The sequence below is a fragment of the Sus scrofa genome, chromosome 6 (assembly GCF_000003025.6).
Source record: "Sus scrofa isolate TJ Tabasco breed Duroc chromosome 6, Sscrofa11.1, whole genome shotgun sequence".
In the NCBI taxonomy this organism is placed as follows: domain Eukaryota; kingdom Metazoa; phylum Chordata; class Mammalia; order Artiodactyla; family Suidae; genus Sus; species Sus scrofa.
Window position 1 is genome coordinate 77,831,171 of NC_010448.4, and position 22,448 is coordinate 77,853,618.

Here is a 22,448-nt window from a genome sequence, read left to right on the forward strand (position 1 = left end):
TTATCATTATTTACAAGTGAGGACACTGCAGCACAGGCAGGCAAGTAACTTGGTGAAGGCACACAGTTGAGAGGTGGCAGATTTCAAGGAAACCCACACAATCCCACCCCAGAGCCAGAGCCCTCACACACCGAGCCAGCGCCACCTCCAGCATGCTGCCTGGCAGGTAAACCGCAGACAAAAATAGTTGTAAGGATCATCAACTGACTGGAGGCAGAAGTATTTAGCAAAAGCAGATTTTTGCAGGATTAGGTCAGCGCCCAAGGGCGAAGTGGGAAGACCTAACCACAGGGTCCTTCTGGCTGGGGACTCGGCTCAGGCCTGGCCTCGGCATTCACTGAAGGTGTGTAAAACCTTCCCTAAGGCTATGGACAGGCCACGCCCAGGTTCTGGTAGGGGACCTCTGATGACAAGGGGCCAAAAGCTACCTGATGGGAAGGGCGCTGGCTGCCGGCCAGGGCAAAGCCTGTGAAATGCAGAGACCATCCCCCTTCACCACACTGGGAGGGTCCTTTCGGCTACATTCACCCACGTGTCAAGGCGGAAATCACGTGTGTTCAGCTGCGCGGTAAGGGGACGGCAGGGAAAGACATGACAAAGAATCACAAAGCCAAGCAAATGTGGGTGACGGCAGCTCAGGAAGCGCCTCTGACCCGAAACCCCACGGGACACCCTGCAGTACAGAGGGCATCCTGATTCCAAGATGCGCAAGATGCCTGGGGTCAGCAGGCACAGGGTCTGCCTGCGGATCCACACGGGGTCCCCCTCACCCAGGGCCCCTTAGAGCCACCCGGGGGAGCCATGGGCCTCAGGAAGCAGCAGAGGCTCAGAGCCACGCGACCACTCAGTCACACGCCACAGCCCTGGCACTTGCAGCAGACATGCTCCCCAAACTCTCAGGATCACAAACTTCTAAACGACCCCGACAAGTCCAACAGTTTACCAGCATTCCAGTGACACTGCTGTCCCCTTTCAAGTGGGACTGTGTGTGCATGTGTGTGTGTGGGTGTGTGTGTGTCTGGGGGGCGCGGGGGCCAGCGGTGATGCACTGCGTTATATGAGGTATACCCAGAACAGCCCGTGGCTTTTTTTCCTCGCTCAGCACTGAAATCATTCTGGCTGGTTGACCACAACATTTCACACTGGATTCCTTCCACTGGATGGATGTCTCATCAAGGTTTTGTTTTAATTTCACTGAGTCACCAAGAGAAAATGACCAGGCAGGGACAAAGAAAATCTGTAATTCTTTCTACTGGGGAAGCAGTCGGCTCCACCCAGGAGCAATGGACACGCCCCCTTGACCAGTGTGTCTTCCAGAATCAAGTTCCTCCATCCCTTCCACCCCTCCACCCTGGCTCATTAGGAAGTAAAACAAGTTCTCCAGATAAAATCCACCTAAATATATGCAGGATTAAATACAGTGTCCCCACCCTCCAGGAGCTGAAGTCTGAGAGGAGAGAGACACAACGCAGCTCCAGTGTGCACTTAGCTTGGACCAGGGACGTACTGGAGCTTCGGAGGCAAGGGGGGTGGCCCAGGGCATCTCTGAGGGTAAGGGGCAGGGAGGCCAGAAGTCACAACATGCTAACATCCCAGCTCAGCTATAAAAACTGAGGAGGTCCTGCTGGGGCGCAGGGGGTTAGGCATCGACTGCAGCAGCTCAGGTTGCTGTGGAGGCCCGGGTTCAATCCCTGGCCTGGTGCAGTGGGTGAGAGGATCTAGAGTCGCTCCAGCTGTGGTACAGGTCACGGCTGTGGCTCGGATTCAATCTCTGGCCCAGGAACTTCCATATGCTGTGGGTGCAACCATAAAAATATAAAAACTGAAGCATGGGTGTGGCAGAGTAGGTCACAAAGCAGCTGGTCTGAGATGCAGGAAGAGTGCCTTCTGGTCTAAGGAGCACAGTCTGGAAGGCTGAACACCGACGGCCACACAACTCTGTAAAGATGCTGAAAAACCACTGTATACTTTTTTTTTTTTCTTTTTAAGGCCTCACCTGCAGCATATGGAAGTTCCCAGGTTAGGGGTCGAATCAGAGCTGCAGCCGCCAGCCTACACTACAGCTCACAGCAACACCAGATCCTTAACCCACTGAATGGGGCCAGGGATCGAACCCACATCCTCATGGATACTAGTTGGGTTCGTGACCCACTGAGCCGCAACAGGAACTCCAGCCCTGTATACTGTAAAAGGGTGAATTCTATAGTACATGAATTGCATCTACATAACCACAATTATACCACTATTGTTTTTAAAAAAGTGCATCAAGAGAATGTTCCAGGAGTTCCCGTCGTGGCGCAGTGGTTAACGAATCCGACTAGGAACCATGGGTTGCGGATTCGGTCCCTGCCCTTGCTCAGTGGGTTAACGATCCGGCGTTGCCGCGAGCTGTGGTGTAGGTTGCAGACGCGGCTCGGATCCCGCGTTGCTGTGGCTCTGGCGTAGGCCGGTGGCTACAGCTCCGATTCGACCCCTAGCCTGGGAACCTCCATATGCCTCGGGAGTGGCCCAAGAAATAGCAACAATAACAACAACAACAAAAAAGACAAAAAAAAAAAAGAGAATGTTCCAGCCAGAGAGCACAGGCCTATCCAGGGAATGATAAGTTCAATGCAAATGCAAAACAATTAACTGGGGTAAAAAGTACATAAGAATATGTTACCCGACCTGAGTTTAGGTTAATAAAAAGTAACCCCTGGCATCACGAACCAGGGGCAGGGTCCCCCATCTCTTCCCTCTCAGTTATATTTATCCAGCTACTGACCCTAACCACCCAAAGCTTTGCTACATCAGAACAAATTAGTGCAGCACACGGTAGGGGAAGCATCGCCAGCCTGGAACCCAGCGGCGGGTCTACGATGAAGTGGGGCCAGATCACGGGTCCTCAGTTTCCCCATCTCTAAAATGGACCAACTGAACAAGATGGGTTTTAGGGTTCCCCAAGGCAGAGAAGACTGCTTGGAGAGATACTGGTGAAGAAGCGGGGCCTCAGGGTGGTAGAGTAAGAGGAGGTCTGGGCCCACCACTGCCTGTTTCATTCAAGTTTTGTGTACGATTTAATCTGAAGAGAGGGCTCCACTAATTTTTTTTCTTTTTTTCCGGCTGCACCTGTGACATGTAGAAGCTCCCAGGCCGGGGATCGAACCTGTGCCACAGGAGCGACCTGAGCCACTACCATGACAGTGCTGGATCCTTAACCACACAGGAACTCCTCCACTGATTTTTAAAATGTCTGAGAACCAGTGGGCACAGCGCTTCAGAGTGCAGGACTTGGTCTATTTACTTATTATCTCTATGGCCATCCAGGACATGGCTTTACGAGCTCACCGGACGTTCTTCCTAAAACAAAACACTTACTGAGCAAGGCGCTGTGTGAGACCCAAACTGACTAGGCCCTGGGCCTGCCTCCTGGGCCTCAGGACATGGACACACAAGGCACAACACGGAGAAGAGGGAGGAGGCTTGGGCTGTATGCGCTTCTCCCTCAATTCCAGCTCAAACGTGAAATTCTGAGAAAAGTTCTCTATTTGTAGAGTGCAAATGACTCCCTCTTCTCTCTTCCAGGAGTGACCTCCTGCCTCCCAGAGCCTCCCGCCTCGAATATACTCCCTACAGGGAAGCCCAGTTTTTCCTGTTTCCCATGGCACAGATCTTCAGCCACTTCAGTGTCCTCTTCACTGACCCGAGACCCCAGCACTGGCAGTTAGCATAGCACCTGCTAAAGCGGGTGTGATGGGCATGCATCAGAAACCCCAGTGTGGCCTCAACCCAGGCCCTGAGGGACACACAGCCACTCCTCACAGACCCAGCTCCTGGCCAGCTTCAAAGGTCGAGGGAAGCTGACTGAGCGAGCTGTGCTCTCCTTACGGGTTTCAAATCTGCTGCCCAAACCAGACACGTTCTAAGGGGGTGAGCCAGGCTCTCCTCAACCAGGACTGCTGCCTGCCAACCTGCCCAGGGCTTCCTGATGGTCCTGGATAGGAGCCCCCTGCCGCTTCTGGTCCTGGGAAGTGGACTGTCTCTCCAGCTCACTTGTAGGTCTCAGGTCTCTCATCGACCAGAGGGCAGGATCTAACTTAGATACTCCTCGGACCTCTTCGTGGAAGCTCTCTGAGCGTTTTATAAAACACCGCTCTCTGAGGCTCCCCAGCAACAGGATGCCACACAGTTCCCGACATGCAGGAGCCAGACAGACCTCCTACTAGAAAGTTCCATCAGGGCAAGATCAAGGAAGGGGTCTCTGTGCATTTGTGATGAATTATGTGTCTGGTTCAGTTGACAAGAAGCAGGTCCCTTCTCCCCTGGGGAGAGCTTCGCCTGCCGTTGACACACCCCGCCCACACCTGGGTCTGAGTCCTTCTTGGGCACCTCCCTGACCCTGCAGACGGCCCTATCGCCGGAGGACCAAGCTCGTCTGTTTGCTTCGCTCAGAGTGAAACTGACATGACCCTCTCTGGTCCCTCGTCCACCTAGAAGCCACAGCAGCACGGACCCCAGGGCCGGTGAGACACACCACGAGGTTAACAACAACGGAAAAATAACCAGAGAGGACCGTGAGCATAATTCCAAACAGACTTAAATTTCCTGTACATAGGCAGAATAAAAGCCAGAAGGAAAAAGCTTCCCCCAAACAAAAGCGGGGGGCTTTCAAGGAGACTTGCTGAGTGGCAAACATTTTGGAAAGATGGAATTTTAAACACAAACACCAAAGGGCAGAGCTTTGAGGCAGAAGAGCCACGCACGCAGCTGGGAGGCCCTTTAATTAGGGAAAGATTTGCAAAGCCTGCGGAGCATCGGCCAATCTCCCCGTGGTCTCCGGAATGGAAAGAATGTGGAAAGCAACGGGGCGATCAACAAGTTCCAATTTGCTTGACACTCTCACCAAGAAGGAAGCACGTGGTCTTGCCCCCTGCCACCTCTCAGTGCTCTCGGGGTCCCTTAAAGCAAAAGAAGAGGACCACCAGGCCTGGGAGCAGACAGGCTGGATTTTCTCCATGGTGCTTCTCACAGACAGTGCAGCACTCAGGAGAGCTCCTCTGTCAAGGTGTTTTAAGGCAAAAACACAATTCAAGGGAAAACTAAACACTCAGACCTCGGGACTACACCTTTCCATGTGCATGCATCACACAGCACTCTCACAGGTATTTCCAATAGACTTCAACACCCGGCATGTGGGCAGATGATCTGTCAACAAACAGAAAAATGACATCCCCCGCTCCATCCAGAGGGAAGGCTTGGACTCCCAAGGGACAGAAGCAGAAGCAGTGGTTTTTCCCCAAACAGCTGACACCCATGCTGATACTCTTCTTTTTGGGACATGGTGACGTTCAATGCAGCCCTGGGGCACTCCACATTGCAGGGTACCCTGTGTCCCCACAGTTACGAGAAGAGTCACCAAATCCCAAGTTCTAAGGGTAAGTAACAAGCATGGGGAACAAAGGCACAGACTCTGCCCCCCTCCTCCACCACTGGGAAGTCAAGAGTCTACTGGGTTCCCTCGGGGCAGCATCTGTGGGCACGTGACTGATGGGACGCAGGAAGTCCTGGGGCTCGTGGGATCAGACAAGGTAAAGGCAGCTGACGCTGGCAGCTCCACAGAGCCAGCAAGGCCACTGCTTCCCAGGAAAGGAGCAATCCAGGAAAAAGGCACATTTCCCAGCTCTAATCTTTTTTTTTTTTTTTTTGTCTTTTTGCCTTTTCTAGGGCCGCTCCCACGGCATGTGGAGGTTCCCAGGCTAGGGGTCGAATTGGAGCTATAGCCGCCGGCCTACACCAGAGCCACAGCAACACGGGATCCAAGCCACATGTGTGACCTACACCACAGCTCATGGCAACACCGGATCCATAACCCACTGAGCAAGGCCAGGGATTGAACCTGCAACCTCATAGTTCCTAGTAGGATTTGCTAACCACTGCGCTACGACGGGAACTCCCCCAGCTCTAATCTTGAAATTACAGATAGTCAACTGATCTCTGTCCCTGCTCTTATCCACCTAGAAAGTCTGAGTAGCAACCCACAGCTGAGCCCCACAAACCTGGAGTGTGTGCCCATCACCTGCTTTTTGGCAGGGACCCAGGAGGCCCGAGCCAGTGCCCACAGCTCACCAGGCACCAGTGCAACAGGCTGGAACTGGGACGGAAACACACTGTCCCTGTTCAGTCTCGGCCCGGCTGGCTCTCTTCCTGCCACCCATTAGGCTGTGTCTCGGGCTTCACCGACTCCAAGAAGCTTTCTCTGAAATCCACCCACCCCAGGTGGGCTTGGTGCCCCTTGGTGGTGCTTCGGCAGAATTCTGTGCTCCTCTCCATGAGAATCCTTGTAGTGCATCCACCTGGGTGTCTGTCTTCCCCCGTGACTACCTGCTCTTTAAGGACACAATTTTCTTTTTTAATTAAGTACATTTTATTGGCATATAGTTGACTTAGTTGTGTTAGTTTCAGGTGTACAGCAAAGTAAATCAGTTATACATATACATACCTCCGTTCCTTTTCGGATTCTTTTCCCATATAGATTATTACACCGTATTGAGTAATTTCCCTGTGCTTTACAGGAGGTCCCTATTACCTCTCTAGTTTATATACAGTAATATGCGTATGTCAATCTCAACCCCCTAATGGATCCCTCCCATTCCATGTTTTCCCTTTGGTAACCATAAATTTGGTTTTAAAATCTTTGAGTCTGTTTCTGTTTTGTAAGTTCTTTTGTATCACTTTTTTTTTTTTTTGTGTTTTTAGGGCCACACCTAGGGATATGGAGGTTCCCAGGCTAGGGGTCGAATCGGAACTGCAGCTGCCGGTCTACACCACAGCCACACGGGACCCAAGCCACCATCTGTGACCTACACCACAGCTCATGGCAATGCCAGATCCTTAACCCGCTGAGCAAGGCCAGGGTTCGAATCTGCATCCTCATGGATGGTAGTCAGGTTCATTTCCGCTGAGCCACAACGGGAACTCCGTGTATTGTTTTGTTAGATTCCACATATTAGCCATCTCACTATAGACACAAACCTTATCGCACTTACCACTCTGACCCGGGGCTTCAGCTCAGGCTTCAGCACGCAGTAGGGGTTTGAGCAAGCCTTCCCTGAGTGTCCCTTATGTGCCACCCACAGGGGACACAAAGGTGAACACAGCAGACAAGGTCCCCGCCCTCAGAGAGCTGAGGGGGCAGTGAGAAGTCACATAATTAAGCAACCATAACTGAGAGTAAAAGTGCCGAGGAGGGAGGGGTGGGGGAGTGAGGCCCAAGCCGGTCTGGAAGATGAGCAGGGTGGGCTTGGTGATGTCCGCCACCCAAAGGGGCACATCGAAGCCCCAACCGGACAGGGCACGGGGCCTGCGGGAAGCCCTATGGCAGGTCAGTTTGGCTGGAGCACAAGGGCCTTGAGGGAGGCAGGAGGGGTGGACGGGGCCAGATCGAGAGTTCTCAAACCCAGAGTGTTGTCTGGCCTTGACCCCGCTGACAGTCTGGAGTCCCGAGGGCCAAGGAGGGTCATGATCAGCACTGCCTGTGGGATGGTGCTCTGGCCACAGAGATCGAGCTGGGGCAGGTGGAGGATGACAGGTAGGGAGCGCCATCCAGGGATCAAGGGTGGGGCAACAGCAAAAGCGTTCACTGCCCTGCTCTATAATGAGGCCAAACACACCTTGACCTTGCTGGGGTGGGCAGCTCTCTTTAAAAGTGACCGTTCTGGGCACAGGGAACTAAGTCTCCACTGGCATCCAACAGCCTGGCTGCACCCAGTGCCGCGAGGGCCCGCCTCCCTCCTGGACTCTCTTGCTGTCACGTGCCCTGCTCATTAACGCCTTTGCGGTCAAGACACGAGGAGTCACGGTGGTGAGACTGAGATGTGAGCGCACCTCCCGGGCCCCTCCTGGCCGAGCTGGGCAACAGCACCGCCTTTCAGAACCTGACCAAGAAGCATCCACCCACTGACCTGGCCCAATAGGAAAACCAGGCCACCTCCGACAAGGGCACACCCTCCCTAGAAGGACAGCTGAACGGTGATGGGAAAGGCCGAGACCCAAGCTGGCCCCATGGCTGAATTTCTCCCCCACTCACCGCCTGCTGTCATCAAGGCCCCTAAGGAGCTCTGGCCAGCGCCTTCTCCTCTGACACTGATGCTCGCCCACGCCCAGCGCTGCCCCAGGCCCCGACCCACACCACTAGTCCTCACAACTGCCCTCTCTGAGAACGAGGCCATTCGTCATTCTCTTCCTTGTGCCAACAAGGAAACCGAGGCACAGAGACCTGAAGCAGCCTACTTGAGGTCACTATGATATTCAGGGTACACCCAGACGCTGCTACCTCGACTCCAGTGATCTCCCAGACTCCAGGTGAACCACTGCCTTGCCGTGTACTGCCACCTGCCAGGGCCACCAGCCCCGAGGACGAGGGGCTTCGGTCTCCTGAGTTACATCTTCACGAAGGCATCTTGTCTCCCTGCGTCTCTCTGCCTCAGACGACACAGCTCAGCAAGTGTGACAGGCCCACCCCTGCCCTTCTCAGAGTCAGGGGGTGGGCAGGTTTACTGGATCATGAGCCAGCATTTATTCAGCATCGACCATGGGGCCGGGCGCTGCGGGGTTGGGGTTACAGATGAGCATGATCACATCACAGGTGCTTCCGAGCCCGAGGGCCTTTGGTGAAAATAGCACAAAACGACGGCATAAAATTAACAGGAAGGACTGTAAGCCAATCCTGCTGAGCGACCCAACCTGGAGATGTGGTTTCCCTAACACATGGTGCTGAGAAGTAGGAAACTCAATGACACAGGCAGGAAAGGGCTGGGGGAGAAGTAGTAAGCGAGCAGCCCTAACGTGCCGGATGCACAGCCCTGCTCCCAACTTGATTCAACACACAGGCAGAGGGAGAAATCCAGTCGCGTGAAGGATAATCGTTTCCAGCCTGGGGCAAATCTCCTAAAGGGTTTTGTTCTGAACCAAGAGTGTTATTTTAGCTTCCAGTCAACAGTAATTAAGTGTGCCTGTGCATTCCAGAAAGAGGGGAGAGGGAGATTAACCGTAATTAAATCTCCTCTGTATCTGGCGTCGAATCGCTCCTCTGAGTAGCCCGCTGTCAGGTACTTGCTCCAAAGCCTCCGTCTGACACGGCTCCCACCGACCACCTCCTTCTGCCGCGTCAATTCTGGCTGAAGCGTGAAGGTTTCAATCACACAGAAGGTAACAGGCCCACTAGGACCTGAAGTCTGGGGTTTCACAAGTGCCATTCACGCCTCTTCTCCTGCACCCCAAACATCTCAAGTTAGGTCGGCAATCATGTGCAAAGGGGGGCCACGGGGCTGGGCGGCCCCTTCCTGAGGCCTCTCGCAGGCAGGTTCCGTGCACCATATGACTGACAGGGTCTCTAATGAACCTTAATTGTGAGTGTGACAGGCCCGGGAAGGCAGCAACAGATGTGGCAAAGGGGCAACTGCAAACCGTCCAACTAATGAATCCAAAGTGTCTGGCCTGATGAGGGCCACTGACCCAAAAGAGGAGGAGGGCGGAGTCACCCCTCACCTCTGCACCCTTTCTAAGCCCCGACTCCTTTACACGAGCCACGGGAGGCCCCCAGCTCCAAGCCCCCCCGCCCCCCAAAAAGAACAGGGACGGCCACGCCACTGGGTGGTGGTCCAGCCGCAGCCTGGACCTGGGGATGACGTGAGCGTTACCAGACACTTCCGTCTTCATCAGCATTTTGGCCCAACAGGGTGCCCTTTCAACGTGGGAAGGGGGAAGAGAGACCCTATGAAGACTGAACGGCTCCTTGCTGGTGCAATTATCGTGATGATATCTGCCTTCAGAGCTGGCCGCCCACTGCTGACCTGCAGTAACGAGGAAAATGCTGTTCCTGGAGAAGCTGTGTGCACAGACAGCAGGCAGAAGAGCAGGCATCTGAGTCAGATGGGCCTGGTGGGGACCTGACCCTGACGCTGGAAAACGGGACTATACAAAAGGAAACTTGTGGTCTTAGAACAGTCTCTGGCATCTGACAGTTACCAATTAAAGCCAAGGGACCAGCAGGGTTTTTATGCGTTTGCGCAACGACCACATCGCATTTGTGTAAGTCTTATGTGACCTCAGAACCTCGTGCAGGCCCTCTAAGCCGCTTACTATGCTGAAGCTTTACATACACAATCTCTGGTTCTCAAGGTCAAGGTCACCATGTCCATCTCCTAGACGAGGAAGCTGAGGCTCAGAGGGCACATGGCTAAGATGTGATGAAGGTGGGAGCAGAGTTTGGCTGGGCTTTCAGACTGCAAGGCACTCAAGTGAATCACATCCCATTGCTCCCAGGCAGACATTGCGGCCATCCAATCTCAGACTAAAAGCTGCTCTAAAAACACCTAAGCAGAGTTCCCACTGAGGCTCAGTGGGTTAAGAACCTGACTAGTATCCATGAGGATGTGGGTTTGACCCCTGGCCTTGCTCAATGGGTTAAAGGATCTGGCATTGCTGCAAGGTGCAACATAGATCTGGATGCAGCTTAGATCTGGCATTGCTGTGGCTGTGGCATTGGCCGGCGGCTATGGCTCCAATTCAACCCCTAGCCTAGTCGATGTGGCCCTACAATTGCTAAATAAATAAATACATACATACATACATAAAAAACACCTAAGAATTTTACAGAACCATGATCTCTAAGTATATGAAAATAGGCTGCTTTAATATGGAAAAAAGGGGGGCAGGGGAATTACACTGAGGGCAGACCAAAGGAACCATAAAATAACCAATCTGCTTCCAAAGAATGTCCAAAGCAACCAAGCACTCTGCTTCCAGCCCACCCCGAGCTTCCACTCCTTGGCTGGTGGCACCCGCATCCAGAGTATGAACCGGTGGTAGCAGGTGAGGTGCTAAAACAGCCTCCCCATCACGAGCAGCAGACTCAGGAGAGGCCCATGATGGGACAAAAGCCATCGAATAGAGGACTACTGCTGGCTGGTGACAAGACCCTCAGAGCTGGACTTGGAGGTTTTCAAGCTGGGGACAGCGTGCCGGGGGTTATGCTGGCAGCGTGGAGGAGGGGAAAGATTCAGAGATGTGGGTACAAGGCGAGGACAAGAGCTGAGTGGTCTGGATGAGGTGCGCGTGCAGGCTGAGAAAGCAGGCACTGGCTAACAGAGAGGGATCCTGGGGCTCCGGGACAGGTGGGTACCTGGGTGGCACCCTGGCCGGCTGGAGGGAGGGCCATGAGGTCAAAGGACCTGGGAGGCAACGTTGGCCAGCTTGTCTCTGAACACTGACATCAATCTTCAAACCCCTCTCTACCTTGTCAGACCATCCACCTTTGTTTAGCGTTCCTGCCCCCGGGCTTCTAAAGAGCTCTGAATGATGACTGGTGCAGCTACGTAGCCAGGGAACGAAGCAGGGAGACGGGACAGTCGCTGAGAGAGCCAGCAAGAGGGGAAGAGACCCCCGCCATCCAGGGAGCCCACCCCTCCGCCAGGGCAGACCAGAAGCATGTTACTAGGTTACCACCATCTCTGCAAATGACAAACATCGTTACTCGTCATGAAACCAGTCAGCCGGTATGACTCTGGCCTCCTCCACTTGCTATGGCGTTGAGGGCAGTGGTGTTTCCCAGCTTTTGCTGCGGGATCCCAACCTGGGAGTTCAGGGAAGGTGGATGGTTTCCATGTCCATCTAAAACCTCAGTGGCGGGGGGTGTTGTGTCCTCCCTTTCAGGTTAGATAAACCAAGTCCTTACAACTGTGTGCCGGGTTATCACACAGATACACAGACACACACACACACATCCGCGAATGTCAGGAATGGGACTGTGTTCACCTATGAAAACACAGGAAGAAGGCTGCCTGGAATGGCCGGGCACAGCCCCTAGGCAGACAGAACCCAGGAGTTAGCAAACAGGTCCCAGGAAACCAGCTAAGGTAATAAAAGCACAGGTTGCATTTTTAAAGCACCTGTCCCACAAGCACTTGCTAGCACTTTAAATACATTCCAAATCCCACAACGCCTCGGGCGGAGATGCAGCTTTCTTAATCCTGATCTGTACAGCAGAGGCAGCTCTGGGAGGTGAGGCAGCCTGCCTGACGTCTCAAAGCTGGAGGGCGAGGGAGACCGACTGGGGATTGCCCGGCCCCCGAGAGTTACCACCGGGGCAGGTTAGGTGGTCACAGACCGGAAGAGAAAGCAATGCCTCTTCTGCCAGCAAAAAGGGACCCCAAAAGTAGTGACATCAACATTGGGGTATCCACGGTGATGTTCCTTTAGTTCTAGGCAACAGAACTCAGATCCTAAGACTGAGACCATCTGGCCTTCACTTCACAGAGGAGGCTGGGGGGGCCTGGAGAGACTTGCTGGTCACAGAGCAAGAAGGGGCACCAAAAGCCACAACCCAGGCTTCCCGACTTGCAGTAAGACTTGCTTAATGGACTGAATGTGTTTTCCCTCCTACTGAAGGAGTTAGTTCTCTATTCAAAAATCCAAAAACAAAACCAAGAAAAGCTATGTTTCTTTCTATGCTATTTTACCAAACAGTTATAAAAATTTAAACATCACACTTAGAGCCATTGCCCAAAAGAATCTGATGTGTAGGCTATGAACCTTTCCAGGAAACCAAGATTTTCCAAAGTGGATTGCAAAAAAGTGACTTGGAGAAATGCTGGGCTAGAGGAAAACGGGTTCTTTTTTCTTTTTTTAACTGCAGGACTTCTCAGAGCCTTTAATACGACAGTCTTAAAGGATGGGGAAGCTCCCAGAAGATATAATTACGGTGCTCTATGTGCCCCCAACTGCTTGCCATCTTTATTTCCCTAGAGACGCAAAAGGTGAGCTGACCGATTTCACGAAAGTCAGGAAAGTGTAGGCTGCATTGAGGAGGAAACCCAATCCCACTGAATGAGCCGAAACACGGGTCATGAGTGAAGGAGACCTCCCCAGCCATCCTCTCTTGTTTCATCCGCACTTCTCTGACCAACAAGGACAAAAGGTTTGTGTACTGGGCCAGGGCCCGAGGGCACCGCGTCCTCTGTGCACCTCACTCCGTTTCCACACGGTCTTCCTACTTTTCTTACTGGAGGAGCCCCTGGCGTCAGACTGCCTGGGTTCAAGGCTCGGCTCCTCCACTACCTCCTGGTGATCTTGGATGAGCTGCCGAAAGCCCTGTTCCTCTGCCTAGTGGGGACGATGACAGCCACAATCTCAGGTGTTGGCTGAAGATTTAAGATAGGTTCTTTGCCAGAAGCTGCAACATATTTTTTGGTTGGTTCTCTGCTGTTTAATTTTTTTTTTTTAAATTAAATTTGCATATATCAAAGCCATCACAGTGGCATTAGCTTCTTTGCCTCCCCCGCCTCTGGGTTTTTGATGTTTTCCCTCTGGGTCTTTCCTGTTGGTTTAATATAAGTTCCTTCGTCCACGAGGAGTATGACGAGTACGTGCTGTGCAACAGACATTTAGTCTGTTTTCCTTCAAAATTATTAGCTGCTTCAGCAATTTTACTGAGAATCCATTCTCTTCTCACAGTGAACTATGACTCTCGCCGGTAACACATGCTAAGCTCTCACAGCACGGGGCCTCGTTCCGAGCTGTCGGACTGGGTCCACTCTGCCCTGGCTTCAGAGCTCCGCAGGGTCTTCATGCACGGCCCTCCCGCCTCGTGGGAAGCCTATTCCCAGGGGGCAGTCGTTCTGCCAATACAGTTGGGATTGCACCCTCCCAGCCCCTGGTGCTGTCTGCATTCTAACCAGTTTGTGCTGGCGTGCATGTGTGCGGATTTTGGTACATTCGATTCAAAAGCAGTCAGTGTACTGACCATCCCTTTATTCCTGCAGGGCAAGAACTTGCTTTTCCTAAAAGTTTTAGATTTGCTTTATTAAATGAAAGAAGACATAGTGACATACTGCTTGTGCCTGGGCGGGATGCTTTGTTAAGGAAAGAGAGAGTGTGAGTGTGTGTGTGTGTGTGTGTGTGCTGGGGGTGGGGGGAAGTCAGCTGAAGAAGTCACCACCTCTGTACAGCTGCTCTGATTGAGCCCACTGGTCCCAACAGCCAGGGCGGGCAGAATCAGGCAGCAGTTTCTTTGCTCGTAAAACTTGGAAGGCGTGTCGTACCAGAAGAGGAAAAGAAAAAATTTAAAGGTCTTTTTTCTAAATTACTTACAAGTTCCATTGTAACTACCCTGCCCTCATCACAAATTTCCTTTATAGCTGCGACTCGGAAGATGGTATGGCCTTGGCAGACCACAGGAGAAAATGGCACACTGTCCTGTTTTCATTTGTAAAACCAGTGACTTGATGGACAATGTGCTGGAGTCAACAGCTGGGTCCAACTCTCCCCCCAGTCACGTATCAGGTAGGGGACTTGCAGGCTCTGGGCTATTCAGTTTCCTCTGTGAAGGGGGATCCTCCCACTCTCTTTTTACAGTGGCTGGGAAGATTAAAGAAGTAATGGATGAAATGTATGAATAATGAGGCTCATATATAATACTATTTGCTCCTGACGTTTGATGGATCTCCACTAAAGCTGTTTATTTTCCTGTGTCACTCACTGAGAAAAGTTTGATGAAGAATGAAAAGAGAGTCAAATTCTAAATCTGAGACCAAACAAAAAATAATTTCTATTGGAACTTTATGAAAAATAACAGAAGCTTACTACTGAATCGCTGCCACTAAAGGGGATGGGAGACAACTAACTTCAAATTACTTAGCTCTGGAGAATGTCAAGCCCACAGACAAAGTGGGTAATCCATGGCGACTGCTCGAGAATGGTCAGGAGCAGCGGACATATCATTACAGTTTCCTGGAGCAAAGTCTCCCTTGCTCTCCAAGGAGCACGCACACACCAAAGAAAGCAAATGACTGGGTACTTTTCTCCTCCATTCATTTGGTTTCAAGTTTTTATCGTCCGGATGGCACGTTCAGGAGGCACTTCATTTGGATCAATGAGGGGCTACTGCTCCGCATGTAACAGAATGCAGCAGAATTTCAAATAATTTCTGGCCACAGCCATGGGTGGGGGCTCCCCTGGAAGCCCCATTTCCTCTTTCTAAGCAATCATGTCATTTCTAATTTAGAAGAGCTGCCCAGCTGCCACCTTGACATAAATCACCATTAGGTGGCGGAGTCCTCGCTTCAACAACACGCTGGGGTCGCAAAAGGCCACCTCCCTCTGGAGAGGAGCCCTGGGTGGGGAACAGAGGGCCGCCAGCACCTCGAGTCCCGGGTCCACTGTCTCACTCCGCCTGGCTCTAGCCACTGCAGCTGCAGTCCATTCAAAGAGCAAAACGCCTGCATGAAAAGGCTCACCACAACTTTCCAAGGAATGGAGTTCATTAAAATCCTGCCGGAGGCCCTTGGCTGAAATGCTTTTTCCCCTTGTAAAACGGGAACTGCAGCACCGTCTCCTATAGGAAAGCTCGGGATAAGCTCAGAAACATCAGTACGACAGACCGTGCAGGGATCCCTGCATAATTACCGATTATTCCATCCATTCCTCTAGGCCGGCTCAAGACACCCTTCGGCCTAGGGCCCCAAAACCAACCCAAGAGTGGAGGCCGAGGGTCCCCACCTCTAACAGAAACCCACAGGGAACTGGCCCAGGTCCCAGCGAACCAATGGGGTCCAGCACAGGCACCCCCGCGCCAGGCGGGGCAACAGAGCCCCCTGCCCTCAGCTCCAGAGGGCTGTCAGCAGGGAAACTAGATGCTGTGAGGAGGCCCCATCCCAAACCCAGCTGAGCATCTCCAGACAAGGACCCAGAGCACCAGCGGGGCGGGGGGGGGGGGCTCCTTCCCGGGGCAGCAGCTTGACTTAAGGCTGAAGGTGCAGAAAGCATGGTTTTTATGTTAAAACATCTTGCATGTGGGCACGCTGTGAAGTGCAAGGCAACATTCTGCAAAGACAAAACATAAAATTTCCACTAGAGGCAGGCACTTTTCGCTTTGCTCTCAAAACTCCAAAGATACGTATTTGCTCTCCTCAGGAATACTTTGGGAAAAGAATCTGAGAAACACTAAGAGGCCGGGTGAAGGGCGGCCAGCAAGGAGGCAGGAGACAGCTAAACCGCCACTTCGACTCAAAAGTAAAGACAAATAACCAGGCCTGCTGTGATCTGGAAGAGAACAACAGTGTGCAGAGCTGGCACGGCCGAGCCTTCGTCTTCCTTGCCTGAGCTCCCCACTGAGCCCCAGCTCTGTGGAGTGAGGCCTCCGCTGTGCACCCCGGCATGGCCCCCAGGACGGTGTCTGGCACACAGCAAGGGTAAACACTCAGAGGAAGAGTAACTCAGGTTTGCCAGTCTCGACAGTTGTCCTCAGAGCTGATGATGGTCTAGACCAAAGGGCTGAGAGAATCCAGCCCGGTCACTCTGGACACGGACCAAGCTGCAGGGTCCCTGCATTTGCTTCCCGCAGGAGCCAAGGCTGCCTCCTCCCGGGCTGAGCGCTGGAGGTGCTCAGTAAATGCTGACGGAATCCACCAGCTTTTCACCTCCTCAGGCTAACGTCTCTTTAGAAAGAAGACACTGTAAAATTGTCTCTGAAATAAAGGAGGAAAACATGCTGGTCCGAGACGGTTTTAAATGGTGATGATAAAGGGAAAACAAGGCATGGTCCCTCCTGAACACAGACGAAGCAGATCGTTTCTGGCGATAAGGTCCCCAAGGACAGTGGCGACGTCTGGGTTCCAGGGCCAGCACACCTCATCCCCTGGGGACAGGCGTGAGTGTGATGCTTTACTCCACACAGCTATCCCCAGGGAAAGCACTGCCAGATTTCAGGGGTGCAACTATCGGAGACTGAAAACTCCCGATGCTTAGCAGAAATGACTGTCAAAACATTAGCCTTTATCTCAACCACGAAGGCGTGTGAGCTTGGCTCCACCAGCCACGTCACGGAGAGCAAGGCCTTGGCCTCGCAAGCCGGAGGTCTCCACGCGCTGGTTCAGGGCCCCAGCCAAGGAGCCTGTGCTCTCCAGCCTTCTCATCGGTCCGCGGCAACCTCCCTGCAGACCTCGCACTACCTACAGGTGGACAATTTCTGCCAGCTGTTCAAAGTATAGGTACTGCTGAGGCTGGCCCTTTCTATTTCTGGAGGGCAACGCTGGCTGCTAAAAAGAAATATGCTGAAATGAAAACCGATCAGGTTCTCAACTCCCTGGTCAGAGGGCCTCGGGATGGGTCTTCCACCGCTAACTCACAGGCCGGGTGCCACAGCCTGGTGTGCTCCCAGCTCTGAAGCCTCCCCCTCGCTTGAGTAAAGTTGGGGACACCCACCGAGTCTGACCTCAGGGTGACTCTAAGCAAAGGAAGGAGAAGAAATTTAAAGATGAAGTGATCGATGTTTGCAAGTGAAGTTTTTTCGGCCTGGTTAAACGGATTTAGGGCTATTTTTGGTTTGTTCTTAAAAAGGCAAAGGACGGATGGCCTGCTGGGTGCCAATCTGCAGAAACAAACTCCTTCCTCAGCTCAGGGCTCAAAATACACCTCAGCTGAGACGTTTCAGCTCTTGCTGCCAGTGTGTAGAGTAAAGCCATAGAAGGTCAATGTTTAGAAGCCAAGGGAGCATCTTAACATCACATGATTCTTGGCCCACATGGACCTGCAGGTATTTCTGAAACAGCTTAACAACGGATTTCAGCTGGCTTCACTCCAGTACAATGGGATTAATATGTAATAAAATGATGTCCTGGCCATCCGCAAAGGCAGATCATTCCCCGCCAATCAGAGCATGCGTCATAGTCGCAAGGCAGCAAGAGCTCTGATGGTGGGAAGAAAAAAGAAAACCAATGTGGCTTGATAAACTGGGCTGCCTCGGCCTCTACCTGCCAAGCATACACCACACTTTAGTTCTACGCTGTCATCGGACCGCTGGTGGATGGATAAACTCCCCCAAGCCTCTGGCTCCCACATCTATGCGAGGCCACTCCCTTCACAGGGAAGGACGGCAAATCCTAACATTCTCGTCAGTCTTAGAACTGGAGGCTTTTCTTGAAAATCACCACCTCCCGCCCAGCATGACCTAAGGCAGGTGAGTGCAGGGGGGATATGACTGCATGTGCTCGGGGCCAGCGCACTAGCTGCTTTGAAAACGGCTAAGGGACCCCTGATTACAAAAAGCAAAGGCCCGGATGCCCTGCTTCTCCACGAACCCATAACGTGGGGTGTCTTCTAAAATAACAGCTTTGGGGAAAAACTAAAAACTACAAATGAACTTCAGAGCCACAGCAGTACACTCGGCCTGGACCGAATCTTAGGAGAATAAAAGATTTCTGCAAATCCCGTTTAAATAAAAAACAAACAAAAAACAAAAACAGAACCAAACAAAAACCTGTCGTCCCCGGGGAAAACGAAGAAAAACAGCAGGACATGAAAGAAAAACATTCAAAGAAGTAATTTTCAGAACTACAAAACCAGCACAAATGCTCCGGGTAGATCACAGCGCACAGCTAGGGCCTGGAAGCAAGCGAGACCGGTCATCAGGGAGGGGCTTCTGAGGCCTGGCAATACAGTTCTAATGAGGCATGCCTTACCAGACCCTAATTCGTTGAAAAGTCATGCTCCATTTCCATCCTGACACTCACCATACTTCAAATTAGAAAATTAATGAGAATACCAATTCCCCAGGCCATTCTGGATGATGGGAATCTACCATAGCCCCTTGTTCAGCCTTTGGAGGTAGATGGGGCCCCAGGCTGCCCCCGCCCCCAACCAACCAGGCGAGGGGAAGTCGGTGCTTCTGCAGCCTCCCCAGGCGGCAGCAGACAAAGCAAACTGCACATCCCAAGTGGCCAGGCTCTAGGAAGGCGATGTCTTTCTCAAGTCTTTGGTTTTCTTTTTCTTTAATTATGTGAATGTTAAATTATTTCCCATAATATATCTGTGCTTTAATATTTTATATCAGGAATGAGTTAAATTACTTAACACTTTTCCCCTAAGCAGGTCAGACAGACACAGCAGCAAAATGTACCGTTTAATCTATGGTTCTGAGTAGAAGGGACCGGGACCCAAAGGTACCCAGCAGTTATCCCAGGAGGAGGAGTGGGGCTGCCGGTGCTGCTCGGTGAGCACAGCCCTGCCCTGCGGCGTTTTCCCCAGGGTCTTTGCTGGAGGCTGGTAGTGTGGGGTGGAAACGACGAGAGGATAATCAACACGAGCAGCAGAGTCCAGCTCAGTCCCGGAACAGAGCAGGTATTCAACAAACGTCAGCTGGTGACCCCACAACCCACATCTGCCTCCAGCCCCTCTCCAGCCACAGGCTACAGATGATGAAAGTTAAAGTGGGCAAACAGCGCACTGTGACAGTCGTCATTGGGATGCCACACACTGCACGTCACCTATCAGGCACAGACAGTGTGGTACGTCAACCCGGGTCGGAGTGCCCCTTGCAAACTAAACCCTCGGGCTGATCTTTCTACCCGATATTATCAGCCAGAGTGAAAGACGGCTCTTGACATCTCTTTCATTCACCATCAGTGCTGCAGTTCCCCTGTTGAGCCCAAGTAAAACGGGCACACAGAGCCAGGGAACCAGCTGACCAGGTCTCCACGAGAGTGACGCACACAACTCCGCACTAAGGAGTGGCAAGGGAATCACAGCGAAATCACACCGCTCTAGTCAAACTCCAGCTGCCACACGAACAAAATAGCCTGTTAAACACCAAGAAGACTCTACTGAGAAAAATTTGCGCATCATTTCTTACTTCTATGTTTGGTCTATTTCTCTTTTTTTTTTCTCTGGCTGGGCCTGCGGCGTGGCATGCAGAGTTCCTGAGCCAGGGATTGAACCTGCACCAGTGGCGACACCACCAGATCCTTAACTGCTAGGCCACCAGGGAACTCCACAATCTTTTCCTAAAATGCACTAAAAACTAAGTGGGCAAACTAAATTTAAACACAGCCAGGCACACTGTCAGATGCAGTGGACAAGAAACAGCAGCCTCTGCAGCTGCCTAGATTAGGGACCTGACCCTACCCTTGGCTCTGCCCCACCCCTCCCACATATGATCAATCAAAACTCTGTGACCGGAGTTCCCGTCATGGCGCAGTGGTTAACGAATCCGACTAGGAACCATGAGGTTGCAGGTTTGGTCCCTGTCCTTGCTCAGTGGGTTAAGGATCTGGCGTTGCCGTGAGCTGTGGTGTAGGTTGCAGACGCGGCTCGGATCCCAAGTTGCTGCGGCTCTGGCGTAGGCCAGTGGCTACAGCTCCAATTCGACCCCTAGCCTGGGAACCTCCATATGCCGTGGGAGCGGCCCAAAGAAATAGCAAAAAAAAAAAACTCTGTGACCAAGACAAACAAGGCACACAGCACTTCCAAGGCCGCATCCTGACTGCTGGGAGGGGAATGAGGCCATGCGAGCAGATTGCTTGGCACCGACCTGCTGCATACAAAGCCCGGGATGTGGGTTGGTGCTGACGACTGCACTTCAAATCCAAGCCCTCCTGCTGACTCTCAGGAACACCTCCTACCTGGCCAACTCTGTATTTCATCATTTCCCGACAAAGACCGTTTCTCTTGACTCACATTTCACACGCTCATCCAATGTTTCAGCCAGTGTTTAAAAACTAGGAGCTTCATATAAAACTCCAAATGTCCAGCACCCCCAGAAAAATCTGAAAACAGGCCACAGGGAATCACACCCCACAGGGCAAGAAGCATCTGGAGCCAAGGGCCTGTCCACCAGCCCCCTTCTTTACACCAAGGATGCCTCAGTCATGTGCCCCCCTCCCCGGCTCCGGGTGTGTGATCCTCGATTCTGAGCATATAGTGTGTTTGCTCGCATCACAATTTCACCTTCTGTCCTTTAACCCTCCTCTAAAACGGTTACCTGTCTAGCCAGGACCTGCCAGTTTCCAGCCACCTCCTCACTTCCATCACAAGCACCGCAGCTGGCTTTCTCATCAGGGTTCTCTACCCCGAGAAACTCCCTCAACTACTATACGGAGAAGATAGGAAGCTCATAACTCCATCAACAGGCTTGACTCTGTTCACACAGCTGCTTCTTACTGGGAGCTGTGTCCCTATAAATACACAGATAGTTGCACAATGGACCTTCCAGGCTACCGCGAAGAGTTTCTCTGTGAATGACAGGAGCCTCCTGCAGTAAGTGTTTTTTCCCTAGTAAAACTGTTCTGAATTCATACAGTGGAACTAAGTACATTACTACACGTTTTCTTGTTCTATTACTTTAAAAAATAAGTAAACGATAAGCGTCGGATGGCAAATGATATTTACATCCGAGAACACAAGGGACACAGTGAAAGCAACAGAGGATAACCAAGGAGGGCTCAGGTTCCGACCCAGAGCCAGAACTCAACGGCCAAATGACCGAGTAACTCAGCTGGCTCTTGGTGCCTGATTTGATTTTACTTCTTTTCGTTATTTCTCACAGCTTTATACAGGTGTCTTTTGATACCAGGACTGTTTTCAAATAACATTATAGTGTCAGTTCATCTGTGGCATCATTTTGAAACCAATCATTTTATCTGAATAAACAGATAAATATTTAAAAAATAGATGTGGGAGTTTCCATCATGGCGCAGTGGTTAACGAATCCGACTAGGAACCATGAGGTTGCGGGTTCGGTCCCTGTCCTTGCTCAGTGGGTTAACGATCTGGCGTTGCCGTGAGCTGTGGTGTAGGTTGCAGACTTGGCTCGGATCCCGAGTTGCTATGGCTCTGGCGTAGGACGGTGGCTACAGCTCCGATTAGACCCCTAGCCTGGGAACTTCCATATGCCGTGGGAGCGGCCCAAGAAATAGCAAAAAAAGACAAAAATAAATAAATAAATAAATAAATAAATAAATAAATAAATAATAGATGTGATGAGCTCTTGAAAAGTCGATTTCTGAGTTTTATGCCATTCAAGTTAGAAGCAAAGTCGCTGAAGCATTTGAGAAGGCAGATCTGTGCATCGCTTTGATGGAGAAACGTCCACAATGGCAGAGACTAGTAACACCTGGAACCAGGCCCTGCCGCCTGCCTGCTGGATGTGTGTGGCCTCTTCATGCCCGTGCCTGAAGGAAAGCCTCTCGAAAGTGAAAACAAGGCCGCTGGAGGAAGGGGACAGGCTGCACCAACTCGGGAACTCCTATCTTGGGCTTTCTTAACACAGGTGGCACTGAAAGAATGACTGAATGAGAACCACAGGGAACTCATCTCCTGTCTGGAGGAATCTCGCAGCCCAGGGGTGGTGTCTGGCTGGAGAGAGAGGAGGCGTCTTGTGTGATCTGAATTCTGCACAGGATAGGGGACACAAAGGCAACCACAGATACCCAGCCCCAAATGAAACCAGATAAATAAGGCACATACCAGGTCGATCAGGTCGCTGAGGTTTTTCTCGATTTGCTGTGGAGGCAGGCGCCTCATCAAGTCCAAGGCACAGTCCAGCTGCTGATCACTCTGTCAAAGGAGAAACAGAGGTGGCTGAGTCACTTTGCCAAGAGAAACACCAAAAAAACCCCTTTTCAAAGGCATTCTGGCAG

At 51.9% G+C, this 22,448-nt stretch overlaps 1 protein-coding gene across 4 annotated transcripts in view; it reads right to left on the minus strand.

Annotated features, from left to right (window-relative positions):
* CAPZB (capping actin protein of muscle Z-line beta subunit) overlaps positions 1 to 22,448 on the minus strand; it is a 131,972-nt gene that overhangs the window by 50,489 nt on the left and 59,035 nt on the right. For all 4 annotated transcript variants that reach the window (NM_001113444.1, XM_005656029.3, XM_021093208.1 and 1 more), the window contains 1 exon segment: positions 22,276 to 22,365. In NM_001113444.1, the coding sequence (NP_001106915.1) occupies positions 22,276 to 22,365 (90 nt within the window).